Raw genomic sequence first — 16,863 nt, 5'->3', positions numbered from 1 at the left:
TGCAAAATCGCTAGGTCTTAGTGACCATGACTTCTGTACGAGCTGCACAATTTTTGTATTTGTAAAAATAAGATAGTTGATTGATTACATGTAGCATCTCATGTGCATGATCCATAAACAAGTCTGACGGAAAAAGGATTGTATTAGCCTCGCTAAACTGATGTAACAATTTATCCTACCTCATTGTATTCAAGTACACATGACATCTCATTCAGAATCTGTTACAATTTATGCTATGCAGTCACCAGGAATTGTTTTCCACGTGGGGGCAAAATTGATCCTTTTTTCCCTGCCCTTAATTTTTTCGTTGCTTTAGGATTTGTTGCACAAGTCGTTGCCTCAAGTTTCATCTAACTGTCTCCAACAAACCCTTTAATGTAACACCCTGAGTTTGGGGGTATAAAATTTCTTCTCTAGTATCCACCAAATTCAGGTGTTACTTCTCTTCTCCTCTCTCTAGTTTCTTTTTTCTCTTTCTCTTAGTAGAGGATTGACTATTTTATTTGGAAATGTAATAATACTTTAGTAGATCAAACCCTCGCCCTCGCTCCCCGGGCCCACCTATCGGCGCTCCCTCGCTTGCACGTTGCGCACGTCGACCCGCTGATGCCCTGGCCCCACCTGACAGTCCCCTCCGCTTCCTCCAACCGCCTGTCCGAGCGAGCCACACACATGCACACCGAGACACCCGCGCTCACGTCACGCCCCCGTGGGAAACCGCCACGTCACTGCCCCCTTTGAAGTCGCTGCGCACGTCCACTTCCCCCGCCTCATTTCCTTCGTCTCAGAGCACCACCCGAGCTACAATCGCCCATGCCCGAGCTCATCGGAGTTCTCCCGCCGCCGAGCCGTTTGCGCCTCGAATTCTCCATGGCAAGGCCGCTCTGCCGTCCCCGACCGTGGTCCACCACCGCTGCTCGGAGCTCCGCCTCCGACCGAGCCTCACCCGAGGTGAATTTTCCCGCCGGACTTCCTTTTCTCTCTCTCATCTGCCTCCATTCCTCCCTCTGCTCTCGCCGGTGAACCATAGCGATGCACAGAGTCGTCGCGGTGGGCCCTCCCCAGCCATCCACCGCCGCTCAAAGCCTCGCCCTGCGCCGCCTCCGTTCACGGCGCCGCGACACCTCGCTCGATGCACGCGCGACCGAGGTAGGCGACGACCCTGACCACTGGTCCCCGCCTAGAAGCCTCCCCACGCCCATCTACTCTCTCCCCGTCTCTGTGTCTCTGACCAGTGGGCCCCACCTGTTAGGGCGAGCCCACGTCGAGCCATGCACGGGGTTCGTCCTAGGCCATTGACTTGTGGCCCCGTTGGTCAGCCTCTGCGCCCATTCCCGCGTGCCCTCGCTTCTAATCTCGACCATACGTTCCCGATTCGATGGGCGAGAAGCCCCGATACCTCTTCGCACGCGGGCATTTTGCTTAAGAGGCCCACGGCTTCCCGGATTTCAACCCGACATCCTCAGCCCTTGCAACTGAGCCCCTAGGATTTTGCAGAGAGACCCCCAGGCTTTTATTTAATTAGAGAAATGTGTTTAAAATAGGTTTTTGAATCCTAAAACTTCCAAGATTCATAACTTTGTCATATGAACTCCAAATTGGGTGGATCAAATTGCAAAATGTTCATCATGTTATTGTCTACCTGTTAAAATACTGCTCACCTACTATTTTCATGTCTCAATTTATAGTTGATCTTTAGGTTATAGTTGATGCTATAGGAACTCTATTAGGGATAAAATAAAAATAGGAACCCCTAATGAATGTTCAAGTACTTAACTCGATAAACCCAACCCTATTTAATGTATAATCCCATCCCTGAAGTAACTTTATTTGAGTAAGTATTAAGTAAGACATGCTTAGTTAGAGAATAATAAACCACTTGGCATAGTGACCTACACCAAACTTAGAAAGCACATTTTTGTCTTTACTTTTCTATTGAATCTGTGGTTACTCTGTTGCATATGTTTGGTGTAATGTTCTTTTGTTATTCCCAAGTGTGTTGAATGAATGATTGCTTTGCGTAGACAACGAGTAGTCCATGGTTCCTGAGGGTGTTGCAGGAAATTTTCCTGAGCAGCAACCTGGTGAAGGCAAGTGTCCTCTGACCTATTTGTCCTACTTACTTTATAATTTATTGTCCCACATACCATGATCAACCTAAGGATTGACTAGTGTCCTGTTTTTCCTATCCTTGGTTATCCTTTGGGAATTGGCTACTATGATTAATACCATGCTAGTGCTTTACCTTAATCAATGAACATGATGAGAATATTTATGATATGATGATATTATTCTAGTTATGATGATGAACTTGTGACACTTTAGGGGACTCGGGCTATTTCTCGGGTACCTCTTCGTGAGGACCTGTTCGTTGGATGACCACCCAGGAAAACAATACAATCATGAGGGTGGTATGGGACTGTTGGGGGCCTTCATCTTCGGAAGGTCCTCAAAAACACGACTAACCATTTATTTCTAGCATAATGTTGATTATTATAGGAGCTTCGTCACAAACAAAGATTCATGATAGAAGTGTTTTCCTTCACCGAAGGTCTTCAAGACGAAGACATAGCTCGAAAATGACAACAATCAACGTCGAAGCTATAGACGAAGAGAAAAAACTTCGGCTTAAAGAGGTGTCGAAGATCAAACATGGTGCTGAGCCGAAGAGGAAAAGACTAACTAGTCCATAATAATTTATGTTATAGTTATGGACAAATGTTAAGGTCATAATTGTATTTTTACCCGAGCTACGTCCCGTGCCTATAAATAGATGAACAGTACCATCGTACTATTCACGTTGGATTGTAATCGCTCTCGCATCAACGCCTTCGAACAAGCCGAATGTATTAATGTAACATTCCATATGCTTGTCGTGAAATAAAGATATATGTCGAGACATCAATGAATAAGGTTTATTGTCTTTATAAATTGTTATCCTTGTGAATGATGAAGGTGCGTCCTTAAAAACCTTCGTCTGGGGATCATTATATCCAAAAGGAGATGATGTTCCTGAGGACGAAGGTCTTTAATCTTTAACAATTGTGTTGCCTTGTTCTTTATTCACAACATTTGAGAAAAAGTGACCAACATTGGCGCCCACCTCCAGTGAACTCAAAAGACCAACTTTAGCAATATCTCAAGCATTCACCTTCGTCATGCCACCGAAGAATACAACAGCGCCAGGGGCTGCCCTTGCGTTGCTGGACATCAACCAAGAGGGGCTTTCTCTGAGAGAAGCCTGAAACCAGAAAAGGAAGGCCACCAGCCCAACACCGTAGGAGGAGCTAGACCAAGACATCAGAGACTTAGAAGCCATACACCAGCAAGTGTAGAGAAAGAGAGAGAAAATGCTTCGGCTAGCTGAACTTCAGAGGAAGATTGATGAAGCTGTCAAGGAAATGCGCCATATTGAAAGGGAAATGTGCCCTTGGGCCATTTCTATAAATGTTTTGGTGATTAGATGCCAACACAAACTACCTTGGTTCAAATGTACTAAGTGTGGAAGAGATGCAAATCAAAGAATCAAGGTATGACTCTGGCCTTAGTAAATTGTTTTTGGGTACTAACATATTTCTCTAAGTGCCAGGAACGTTGGTTAATTAACTAAGATTGGATTGGAGAAGTGGCTAAGTGCAGCCAAACTTGAACCAGCCTGAGGTGCACCGGACAGTGTCCGGTGCCCAGGCTTGCCAGGCGACGAACTCGTCGCTCTCGGGAAAAGTCGAGGGCGCTTCGGCTAAAAATCACCAGACTGTCCGGTGTGCACCGGACTGACCGGTGAGCCAATGGCGCCCACGGCCAACGGTCTACAGCGCGATCAACGGGCGACACGTGGCCCGAGCCAACGGTCACTTGATCGCACCAGACTGTCCGGTGTGCACCAGACAGTGTCCGGTGCGCCAAGAGGACCGAGGGCGCAACAGTCGGCTTTGCTAGAAAAGGAAGGAGATCGGGCACTGGACAGGGATTGTTCATGTCCGGTGGTGCAACGGACTATTCGGTGCGCCACCCGATAGAAGGCAAGAATTGCCTTCCAAATGGATCTCCAATGACTCCTAGCTACCTTGGGGCTATAAAAAGGACCCCTAGGCGCATGGAGCACTACACCAAGCATTCACTAAACATCCTAAGACGCCTAGACTCCGCAAATACGCATTTGGATCATCGTGACTGATATTTGAGCACTAAGTGTGTTGTGAACTTGTGGCATTGTTCTTGTGTGCTCTCTTCTTGACTTGTGTGCGTATTGTTGCTGCGATTCTAGTCTTGTGTGTGTTTCCTTCCCTCCCTTACTCCTGTGCTTTGTGTTGTGATCAACTTTGTAAGGGTGAGAGGCTCCAACTTGTGGAGATTCCTCAGGAAAACTACTATAAGGAAGAAACCGTGGTATTCAAGTGGATCATTGGATCACTTGAAAGGGGTTGAGTGCAACCCTCGTCCATTGGGATGCCACAACGTGGAAGTAGGCAAGTATTATACTTGGTCGAACCACGGGATAAATCACTGTGTCTCTTGTGTCGCTCTCGTGTGTGATTGGTTTCTTCTCTCGAGTTCTCGCTTAATCACTTGTGCTATTGTTCCCAAGTTTAATACTCATTCTAAAGGAACAATCAAGTGAAGAGTTCTCCACTACAGGAAACTGGTTAAAGAACGTGGGTGAAAAACCGTCGAACTTAATGTAATAAGCCGTCGAACTTACCGTAAGAACGTGGGTTTACCGACGAATATAGCCGACAGCGATTTTTGGACGAACTTAGAGAAGTATGTTCGACGGCCCCGTCGAACTTAACCTTAAGAACGTGGGTACCGTCGAACTTAACATTAAGAACGTGGGTACCGTCGAACTTAACATTAAGAACGTGCGTTTTTAAGTTCGATGGGGGCCGTCGAATTTTTTCCCATAAGTTCGACGGTACCCACGTTCTTAAGGTTAAGTTCGACGGGGTCACGTGGCCGTCGAACTTATGTGTCCTGCGGAGATATGCGTGGACTGCACAATAAGTTCGACGGTACCCACGTTCTTAACCTTAAGAACGTGGGTACCCACGTTCTTAACTCTTTTCTAGAAAAAAATAAAAATACAAAAATGAAAAATTAGACACACATAATATCACATGCAACACAATATATCACATACAATACAAATTTCAAACACATTGATATATGTTCATATCACAAATTCACACAAGTCCAAATATATAAGTTCACAAATTCACATAAGTCCAAATACATAAGTTCACAAATTCACACAAGTTCACATACATAGTTCACATTTTTAGTTCACAAGTTCAAACACACAAGTTCAAACATTAACTCCATCGCTCTCGATCAGGACATCAGATTGTTGTTCGTAGCTCCACCACTAGAATTGAGACATTCGCAAAGTCAACGTGAGGGGGAGTCACTTGATGAGAGCCGGAATCCTACAAAATAAACCAAAATTCTCATAAATACACAACTGGCATTAAATCACGTGTACACAAAGATATAGGAAAGCATGATAAACATAAAATGTGGCTTCCATATTTGTGCATGAACAATAGAAGCTGTTTTGGATTAAAGCCAAGTGAACAACTTGACTATATTGATCCAAAAAAAACAGCTTGACTAATTCATTGGTGTATGGTCTAATGGAAAAAGGGTTAAGAGTCATAGCACGTACCTTTATTTGGCTTAGTGCTGATAGCTTCAAACCAGACACTTTTATGATTTTGGCTGTAGTTGTAGCCTACCAAACAAATAGCAAGCATCAGAGTAATTACCGAAGCTTTGTCATATGTGCTATGCCCAACACCAATGCCAAAAATTGGGAGACCCTGCCAATGACAGAAACAAAGAAAAAGAAAAAAATATTGGAACAAAGAAAGAAGAAAATTGCTAGAACTACGACATGCAACTTAACAATTGTGCTAGAAGGTTTGCTAATATTTTTTGAAAATAAAAACTAAGAGTCTCGAGGAACACACACAGACTATACTACTGTAGTATATAAATGGGAAGCTAATGACTATCTGATGTTGCTCACAGGTGAGAAATATCAAGGCGAACCCAAAGCTTAAAGGTGAGAAATTATCACATAAGATCCTACAGTTCTTTCTAACAAAATATTGACAGGTCAACTGCATTTATCACAGATGCCAAGTGAAAACATACCTATGATCCTACAGACCATAATAACCAAACAATGTCTAGTCAACTGCAGTTATCACAGTTCAAGTAATTATGACGCCATATCATACTTTGAAACTACAGACCTTAATAACCCATGTTGCTGTTAGTAGGACATCATTCCGTGGAAGTTTGACAATCAATATAAGTTAACACTTTAACCTCTTCAGTGCGATCTTCATTCGGCATATTAACTTTCCTATTGAAAACTGAAAATCAAAGTACTCCGTATTAAGAATTTCAACAAGGAGATAGACACATTAAGTCCAGAATATGGTAGCCTTAGAATACCAACAGTAAAAAGGCATGTCTAGTTCAAACACACAAATGACTGGCTCATAATCAATCCATATAGGGTAATGGTTCAACCAACAGATTTTATTATTGGAAGTAAACAACTATACCTCCTTTGTGTATCCTGACAGGCCAATAAGTTGTGAATCACATATTGATCTGTATAAATCTACTGGGGCTATAGGCCTCTGCAGATGGACAGTGCAAACATTGATCAGAAAAAGAAAATGAATTTTGCTATATAAACAGACACAAATAGGCAGATTATTGAGAGTGGTATTGCTGCAATAATAAAATAAACAATCAAAATGAGAAATGATTAGGAGAAGACCAGAATCGTAGAACTTTAAGGGAACCTTCGTTAGCTTTCTGATTAACATATACAATAATATCTGGAAGGATTAAATTCTAGACAGGATGACTCACCTCCAGCACACTATCAATTTCATTTTGAATCCTCCAATTCAAACATTCTACAATCTATAGAAACAAACATATTATTAATTAAATTCGTGGTCACTTCACCCACTGTTGAGAAACTTGTATGAAACGTTACCATTTTATGAGCCTTTGCTACATTCCACTCTCTAGCCTTAAGGAAACGCACCAGTGTTTCTTTGGGATAGCCCTGGTGCATATTCTAAAATAAACGAAGATATGCTCACATTGTTTCCCAAAATCCCTCAATAAGTTATAGTTTAAGTTGATGAACAAATAATCATGTATTACATATTTACATCTAACGACACTGAAGTGAAGGTAGCAATCAAACATTTTCAGAAATTTAATCATTCTATATAGTCAAGCTGCTAGTGTTTTGAGGCCGAAGACTGCCTCCAGGCTCCAGCCATATAAAGTGATAATTCAGATGAAGCTGCACGAGCCACGAGCAAATGATCTTTTGATAGCATCAGCTTCTTCTTTTCTATCTATTGGGAGCACAAATGGATTTTGATATTTTGATTAATTCAGATGAAGCTGCTGATAAACAGGAAGGCTATGGATCTGGGAAAGAAAAGGCAGGGAAGAAGTTTTTTTTGAAGGATCAGGAGGGGGGGAACCCCTACTGCGCATTTTATTAGAAAGCGAAAAGAAAAGGTTAAAACTTGGTACTTTTACAATCAATAAAAAAGAAGAGAAAAAGAAAGCACTATTCCTATGCTTGCCACAGACTTAGCCAATTCGGGATAGAGGTGTCAAATTTCCCCCGCGCTCTGTGAATGATCAATCGCATTTCTCTACTAAATTCCTGTGTACAGCGGAGCACCAAGGGATCTTTGTTTGAAAACAACCACTCGTTTCGGCTTTTCCAGATGCTCCAAGTCATGAGAATAATGATCTCCATGGAGAAGGGAACGTGGAGCTGGTGATTAAGGTTCGATGATGCCTCTTCAGGATTAGAAATTCTGGGCGGAGTAATGCCAATTGAGTTCCAGCAGGCTTTCGCGAAGTTGCATCTGAGGAAAAGATGATATAGGGTCTCCTCTCTTTGCCAAAGGCAGTTTTCGCAAGAATAGGAGTCCAGCTCCATGTTTCTCCTTCTCAACATATTCCTGGTGTTTAGCCTATTTTTGAGCCACAGCCAGTAGAAGACTCTATGCTTAGGCTGACATTTGCTTTTCCAAACTAGTCTGTAGATAGGGTGAGTCTGCATCTGGCCCATAGAAAATCTGTAAGCTTTTTGGGACGAGAATTTGTCCGACCCCCAAATGTACTTCCAGCGGTCGTGAGCATCATTAAGAACGATTTGCTCCCAGGACCCCTTCAGCACCAGAAATTGATCATACGCTTGATCAGAGATAGGTAAATGAAAAAGACCATGAAACTGCTCCTGCTCCTTGGCCTCTTTAATAGTCATTTTTGAGTTTTTGGCAAAGGAGAAAAGCTCTGGGAAAATATGCCTCGGGATGCTCTGACTCCACTGATCATCCCAGAACGAAATAGATCTGCCATTACCAATAGCGGGAATAGCCAGTCCTTTGAAGTTTGGCAGAAGCTTTACAATGCTCTTCCACCAGAAAGATCCAACGCTTCTATTGCCAGGGAGACCTCGAATTGAATAGTAATTGTTCCAGATAAGATGCACCCAAGGTAAGTCACTGTGATTGAAAAATTTATGCAAGAATTTGATTAGAAGAGCCTCATTCTGTGATTCTAAGCGAAGAACCCCCAGCCCACCATTCACTTTCCTCTGAGTGACCGAATTCCAAGCAATCAAAGGTGGCTTCTTGGAGTTGATGTCATTTCCTCTCCACAGACAGTGCTTTCTGAAAATGTCAATTTCCTTAATGATGGCTTTAGGAATCTTGAGCGTGCACATGAAGAACATTGGGAGGGCTGAGAAGACTGAATTTACCAATTCCAAGCGCCCAGCCTGAGACAAAAAGTTTGAGGAGCAAGACAGCCTCCTCTGAATCCTTTGAATAAGAGGTATATAGTGTTCCTTTCTGGGTCTCACCAGGCCCAAAGGCAAGCCAAGATAGGTGAATGGCATCTCGCCAATCTGGCAATTGAAGGTTTGGGACAAGATCACCATTTTATCCGGGGACATGTTAATAGGGAACATATTTGATTTATTATAATTATCCTTCAGGCCAGTAGAAGAGGCAAAAGAGTTGAGTATTGCCTTGAGGAAGAAAAGTTGCTTAGGGCATGCTTCCAAAATCAGAAGAGTGTCGTCTGCATATTGAATAATCGGGAAATCCTGCTCACCAATATCCGGTAAAGGTAGCTTGAGAAGATTCCGCATCCTAGCTTTATTGATGATGCTCTGAAGAAGGTCAGCTGCCAGGACAAACAAAAGGGGCGAAAGAGGATCGCCCTGCCTAACACCTCTCCTGCAATGGAAGGACTTACCAGGAACTCCATTAAGTAACACTGAAGATGTGCCAGATTGAAGGATGCTCCGAATCCAGTTGATCCACCTAGGGCTGAAGCCTTTGTGGATCAGAACCTGGATAATCAACTCATGCTCAACCATGTCAAAGGCTTTCTCGAAATCCAGCTTGAGCACAATGATCTCTTTTTTTGAGGAGTGACAAAGGTGAATATATTCCAAGGCCTAGGCAAAGCAGTCTTGAATGGACCTCCCCTTGATGAAACCATACTGATTCTTGTGAATTAACCGGGGCATGAACGGTTGCAGACGGTTTGCCAACAGCTTCGTTAAGATTTTCATACTATTGTTTAGTAGAGAAATTGGCCTGTAATCCCCCACCTTCATAGGACTCTCTATCTTCGGAATCAAAACAATGAATGACCCGTTAATACTTCTGAGGCAAACCTGATCATGATAAAATTTATCACACAGATCATAGAAATCCGGGGCAATGACATGCCAGCACTTCTTGATGAAATTTGTATTAAAACCATCAGGGCCCGGGGATTTATCTGAAGGTAAGAGTTTTATGATGCTATCAATTTCCAGTTTAGAAAACGGATAATCTAGTCCCTGAAGTTGCTCATTGCTGGTTAAAAGATCTGAAAGATCAAACCCGATATCTGAAAAGTCGGACGAACCCAGTCTGCACTTGAAAGCCTCCTAGAGAAGATTAGATTTATGTTCATGCTCAAAGAACATGGTCCCATTGTCATCAGTCAAAGTAGGGATTGAATTTTTCCTGTGCTTAATGGTGGCATGGGCGTGGAAGAAGCGAGAGCAAATGTCTCCATCAGTAACCCACCTAATAGCCGCACGCTGCTTCCAATAAATTTTTTGAATATTAAGCAAATCTGCTACCTTTTGTTGCAGAATTTCCCTGAAATTCCATTCCTCAATAGAGAGATCCCGGTGCTCTTCCATGTTGTCAATAAGCTCAATTAGCAACTTAATGTTTTTCACCGTTATATCAATTTTTGGCAGCGATCTCTGCCAATCTTTCAGAACTTTCCTAACATATTTGAACTTGGCAGTCAGGTTCTTAGCCTTGTCGGGAATGCTAGGTATCCCATTCCAAGTAGTTTGAAAAAGGTTCATGAAACCATCCAATTGAAGCCAGAAATTCTCAAACCGAAATAACTTAGGCTTAGGAATTTTAGACTTAAAGGAAACCAAACAAGGAACATGATCGGAGATGTCCCGCGGCATTGTCTTAGCATGGGAGTCCGGGAAGACAGTCGACCATTCTTGCGAGATGAAAAACCAATCAAGCCTCTGAAGAAGTGGCTCCTGCTGTCTGTTCGACCAAGTGTACGTGAGCCCGTGAAGGGGGATTTCAATCAAGTCTAAATTGCTTATTGCTTCATTGAACTTCAGCATAAGGTTAATATCCCCCCCAATTCTATTTCTGTTCTCCGGCCGACGGATTAAATTGAAATCACCAACGAGGAGCCAAAGTTTGTCAGGAGGCATAGAGATATTATGAAGCCAGTTGAGGAAATCAATTTTCCCATGATGGGTACAGGGAGCATAAACATTGGTAATAATCCAGGAGCAAGCCGACAAGTTTGAAGTGAATTCCACCGATTGGGCATAATTATTTTGAAAGATGACATTCCCGGTAAGCCTAGAGCTCTTCCAAATGATAACAGATCCGCCCGAGTTCCCCATCGAGGGAACAAAAGCAAAAGAATCAAAAGGAGTAGGGCAAAAGTTTTTAAGGTAGGCCGAATAAAAGAACTCCTTCTTTGTTTCCTGCAAACAAACAACCTCACAACCAGCATCTCGAATAGAACAACGAATAGCATTCCACTTGGCGGTAGAGTTAATCCCTCTGACATTGTGGCTCAGCACAGACCACTCCATGACGTTAACAGAAATGGGATTACTCATTGAGAACACCAGACGTTTTTGGGGCATACCCACACCAGTGGGTAAAGCCCGAGTCAGTCCACATGCCACAAATTAACAGAACATTAAAACAGGCACGCCCAGGTGCCAGCCCAGAGTCCAAAATACCTGCAATAACCAAAAGAAAAACCGAGTACACCCAAAAGTTAATGGGGCCCACACCGAAGCCCAGATCCCCCACCATCCGCCTAATGGTTGTCTTGTTTATCCTCATCAGATGAATCATTAGTTTTTTCATCGGCCAGGTCCTTCCTGTCAACCCTCCGCGGCCCAACAGGTCCCACAGACGATTTCTTTTGCTTCAGCCTCTGCTCAGAAAGGTCCTCCTCAGACAGGTTACAAAGCCTGGTGCCCAGATTCCGCAGCACCTTGGAGGATAGCGGGGGTGGGCCATCGAGGTTATGTTGGCACATGAGGCAGTTCTTTTTTGGGCAGGCCCCATGCCTGAACCCAGCACGTGATTCCTTCAATCGTTTGCTTCTTCTGAGCCCTGACTCCACAATGATTGGAGACGGCCCACCATAACCATCGGAATCCTTGGCGATCCCAGAGGTGACATCCCCCAGGGAGGGGACAACTGGACAATCCTTAGGTACCACAAAAGGGATGGAATTCATTCCTTGCTCCTGCAAATTTGGAGGGATATCTGACAGAAGAAAAGTCTTGGACCAATTGAAAGACTCCGGCTGAAGAAGATTCGAAAGAAAAAAAGGTGCCCACTTCTTAGGGACGTCCACCGAGTGATCAGTCGATCCAGCCAGAGCAAAGTATTTGGCCCAGAGCCTAGAGAACTGGACAACTCTATTTCTCTCTTCAATCATCTGGAAAACGGGGTCAGGATGCCAATCCTGATGGAGCATGAAATTCATCTCCAAATTCTGAGGGTGATTATTGTTAGGCACATCAACATGGGCCTGAGGGGGCACGACCTCCAAATCCTGGACCTGATCCACCTGAGGCGTCGGTCCATCAACCTCCTGAGGCCCATTGAAAGGGGCAGCATTGATGTCCATTCCATTCCCAATCAGCGCATGACCATTCACCGCAAAATGACCATTCGGGGGGGGGGGGGGGGTGCAAGCTGACCAGCACCAAAGGAGCTATCAGACGACAAGCCAGAGTGCTGGTTGCTGAGTTGCAGTTCTTCCTGCTGAATGTGCTGTTCCTCTGGCAAAACGGGTTGTGGGTCTTGCTGAATGGGCTGCTCATTCACAATCCACTGGTCCCACTCTCCATGGCCCAAATCATCCTGCTGAGCCGGCAACACTCCACCCTCAGGCTCCGGAGGAAAGTTTAGGTCAAGCCCTGCCGGAGGCAAGGGCTGACCCAGCCCGAAGAAGACCGGGGGGAGCTGATGTCCATCCTCGGGGGCCGGAGGGATGGGGTCCTCATCCTGAGCCTGTCCGCCAAGCATGAGCTGCTGAATAATTTCACATTGCACAGTCCAGGAGTCCCCAGCAAAACCCTCAGCCTCCGAAAAAACAATAAATTGGGGGACTTCCTCCAGCGAAGTGACTCGAACACGGAGCAGGGTTCTAGAGATATTACTTTGGTCCTCCTCCCATAAAATCAATCTCCCAAACGACCCAATGGCGGCCTGCAAATACTCTGAAGAACGATAATCCAAGGGAAACCCCAAAAGCATAAGCCAACACTCATGGTTGAAGAGAAGGGCACGGTGATTCCAAGCATCATTGTGACGGACCGCAGTGAAAGTAGCGTCTAGATATTGCTGGGGGCCGAGCAGAACCAAGTTATCTCGCTCCAGCACACTACGGAATTGCACCATCACTTGTCCCAAATGTGAGCGCTGAATGGCACGGACACCAACCCTATGATGCTCAACAAGATACTCCCTGACCACATCCCTAACCGCAGGGAACAAGACCTCGTGCTCCGGTAAAGGATGAATATTGATAATCGCCCAGTCCTCGTGAAATGGCGGCAAACGCTGCGAAACTGACCTGACCATAATCCCACGATGTTGTACCACCGCGGCGCTGAATCCTGGTGGGAGGAACGGCTCCGGGTCTACGCGCCGGTACGCCATTGACAGATTCTCAGACGATCGCCGGAGAGCCAAGGGCGAAGAAGCGGGTTGGGGTTTTGTTGAAGTGACACCCAACGCGAGCTCCAAGGACGTTTCTGGCGCCTGTTCGGATTTTTTTAATAAAACCGCCCTGGCGAACTCACCGAAGGAGGCAAAGGAAGGGGGAGTCCCACCCGTCAGGGACCGGGAGGAAGGGCGGAACCAGGAACCGAAGTCCAAGAGACGAGGTGACCCTTCCAAAGGGCAATTACTTTCGAAGGAAGGGAACGAGGAGAGAGGGAAACCAAATTCTGATTTTTTGCGTTTGCAGAACAATTCCAAATGTCCACTGGCTTTACAAAAAAGGCATAGGAAAGCTGAGGAAACCGAGCCTAACAATTCCAGCCTTCCAATTCCAAGCCCAGGCCTGAAAGGCCCATTACGCAGAATGGGCCGCCACTGCAACCTACGAGACCAAGGTCGCCCAACAGTTGAATTTGAAATTGGCTTTGAATTTGAAAAGGAGCAATCATCACAGCCCCGACATCCGTGTCCAATCCTGCACCCGTTAAGCCTGGGAAAACCCACCGGAGGAGCAATCCCACGATGAAGATCACGCGACGAGGCCCCCGAGGTCGAAGAGGTGGCAGGAAACCTCGGGCCCCGAGCTCCAGAGGGGGAACCCAATATATTGAAAACAGAAGTCCTCAGAGCAATCAATTTTCCAGCTGAACAGGAAGGACAATGATGTCGACGAACAGGGACATCATTCGCACCAGTCAATGGCGGGCGCCTAACCACATCAGCGAATGAGATTTTTTTCCTGCCCGTGACAAACCACCAATTGGCATTCTCCTCCTGAAAGAATAATTTGAGTTCATAGTTCCAGTTTGGGCCACCCGAGTTCCACAAGTTGAAGAAAGCTTTGAATTCTGGACGAACAATGCATCTGGAGTTGTAGATGTGGAACCCAACATCCCTGGAGGAAACCGTGAAGCGGAAAACCCGTTCGGCCAGCGAGAGGACCATGAATCCCCTGGCAGAACCACCAAAAGCAACTTGAAGAATATGACCAACCGAGACAGAATCAAGCCTGAAGATGCATCTTCCAAACGAGACAACAAGCCAGAAGGCCGACGGGGAGTGCGGGTTTCCAGGGCAAACAGGAGAGGAAAACCGGCGCCTAACATCAGTTTCAAACAGCACACCCGGCCGGAAGTCCAAACGAGACAAATCCATCACCCTGCACGAAGAAGACCAAGCGTGAAGGGGGGAGGGGGGAGAGAAGCGAGGAGGCGAGGGGCGAAGAAGACCAAGAATGGAGGGAAGGAGCGGCACAGGGTGCACCAAGCTCAGAACCAACTCACAGGGGGAAGCATGGCCGGCTGGGCGAGCTTAGCAGGGGAGCACGGCGCGCAGGCAGGGAAGAAGTTATCGGAGGTAAAAGAATCTTCAGGTAAAAAGAAGTCAAACACAGGGAGTGGCCACAAATCAGGTCCTCCAAATAAAATTATAAAAAATCTGGTAAAAAAAGTATCAACCAAGATTCACGAGGAAAAATAAAGCCCCAATGATAGTGCCAAGGTTAGAAAGCCGTGGCTGGTTTGACTTTGGAAGAAGTGTTGATGATATAACATATCAACTTCAGGAAGCGATTGCATCATCAACACAACAACTGTTGCAGAAAAGAAGATGATCCATTTCAACAGGATAAGATTAGGGTATGTAAACAAAAAAAAGATGCACTGATATATTATCATCCGAAACACATCAATTGAGCCTCCCATCCCAGCAAGCATTAATCCAACCTGTCGAAATTGAAAAAGCTTCATATACTAGTACAAGCAGGTAGGATGACATCTATTGTTGGTTTTTTTCTATTAAGGGTTATATTACTTTTCTCAGGTTATTTTTTCTCAGTAGAACCACTCGCAATGTACTACAGAGTACTACTTATAAACCACGATCCCTCCCTCCATGTCCATGATTACACGTATCCATTTCAGCAAGATTCTTTTGACGTGTACCCGCCTTTTTCTATCTGTGTCATCATTCACATGTGGGACAGTAGGAGTAATATACAATTGGGTATCCTGGCCATTTGATGATTGTCGACCACCCAGCCAAAACCCAATGTTATGTTACCCATAAGTTTTCGAGTCAAAACCAGTTATTCCATTAAACACTAATAAATGTGCATCCTCGCGCGGTCTGATTGACGGAACATTAATTATTCTGCTACCAAGATGACCCAAACAAATACTACACAGGGAGTACATAGTACACCAATGTAATCTGTATTTCCCTTGTACTGACAAGCTCTATGGGGAGAGAGGGAGGGGCTGAGGGAGGGAGGGAGGGACTGAGCTATGAGCAAATAGCCCTGCACCACTAGCTGCAAAGATATGAGAGATCATGCAGGCATGGCATGGCATGGCATGCGCATACAAACAACTCAAGAAGTTATTCAATACCACAAAGGTCACCCAAAGACCGAAGTGGTTTAATTCACCAGATATCTAGCTACATGCAAGCTATTAAACTAAATGTGCACTTCTACATGATGCCTCAGTTCTATAGATGCATTAGCATGCACACTTGCAACAAGATTAAAATTAACAGCGGCAAGAATAACTATACTAATCAGAGAGAGCAAACATGCTTAGGCAACTGGAAGAACAAGTGAAACTAATAAAGCATGGGAATACTTCTCTGTCATTTGGCATTTCAATATGCTTCTCCGGTAAACCAACCACCTTCCGAACACGCTCTTCATCAGCAAACCATTCGTCATGCACCTTACTAACACTCCTGTAGGGTGAACATTAGAATCGAACACTGAAATTAACAACACGAAAAATGACAGATAAGCACCATGTGCCCTGAATCGATACATAAAGAAGCAATCAAGTACCACCTTTAGAAGCAATAATTGATTTTATACAAGTCGAGTGCACTACTGTTAACGGGCTACAACAGTATGACTTAAGTAAAACACAAACCCTAATCTTACTTGCACAGCTCTAATTTTGATAGCCTATTGTCTAAAAGTATTTAGCAAGGCAGCAGAAGAAGCAAACTACAAGAGTAAGATTACAATCTTCTTGCAGGTGAGGACTGTACCAGTTATAGTTGCGGAGAAGAACACATGCCTCTGGTTTGGAAATTGAAAGAACAGTTGAAACCCTATTTATGTCATCCTCTTGGTGCCGCTTGATATCAACTTCACTCAATATACTGTAATTTTGCTGGGCCACAAATAAGCAAACAAGTGTAAGAACAGCAGTCCATGAGGGTATATAGTTATTTCAGTTTTAGCATGTTTTATTTTCTTGGACATGTAAGAGAGTTGTGCATTATTACAAGAAAAGCACAACAGTTTCAGTATGTTCTCATAATTGCCAAGACAGGGTAAAACATTAATTGAGATTGATAGGAAGTGATAGTGTTGGGAAGGAGACACGGAAACAAGTATAGGCCATAGAAGCTAATCAAGTTTAGAGTTCTGCCTGTTAAAAGAATCTTGATCATAATGAAACGAACCATCATCCATGACACAAAGAAATAATAGCTACGTAAC

General features: G+C 44.5%; 1 protein-coding gene across 1 annotated transcript in view; it reads right to left on the bottom strand.

Annotated features, from left to right (window-relative positions):
* Positions 1 to 5,111: 5,111 nt before the first annotated feature.
* The window catches only part of LOC103654704 (uncharacterized), a 147,790-nt gene continuing 136,038 nt past the window's right edge, over positions 5,112 to 16,863 (bottom strand). The window contains exons 5-9 of the mRNA XM_020552342.2: positions 16,407 to 16,531; positions 15,992 to 16,094; positions 6,576 to 6,653; positions 5,666 to 5,819; positions 5,112 to 5,426 (exon numbers count right to left, since the gene is read on the bottom strand). Coding sequence (XP_020407931.1) covers positions 5,389 to 5,426; positions 5,666 to 5,819; positions 6,576 to 6,653; positions 15,992 to 16,094; positions 16,407 to 16,531 — 498 coding nt within the window. The 3' untranslated portion in view covers positions 5,112 to 5,388. The remainder of the gene's footprint in view (positions 5,427 to 5,665; positions 5,820 to 6,575; positions 6,654 to 15,991; positions 16,095 to 16,406; positions 16,532 to 16,863) is intronic.

Source organism: Zea mays, chromosome 4 (assembly GCF_902167145.1).
Source record: "Zea mays cultivar B73 chromosome 4, Zm-B73-REFERENCE-NAM-5.0, whole genome shotgun sequence".
NCBI lineage: Eukaryota > Viridiplantae > Streptophyta > Magnoliopsida > Poales > Poaceae > Zea > Zea mays.
Note: the sequence above shows the minus strand (reverse complement) of the source record. Positions and strands in the feature narration are given on the sequence as shown.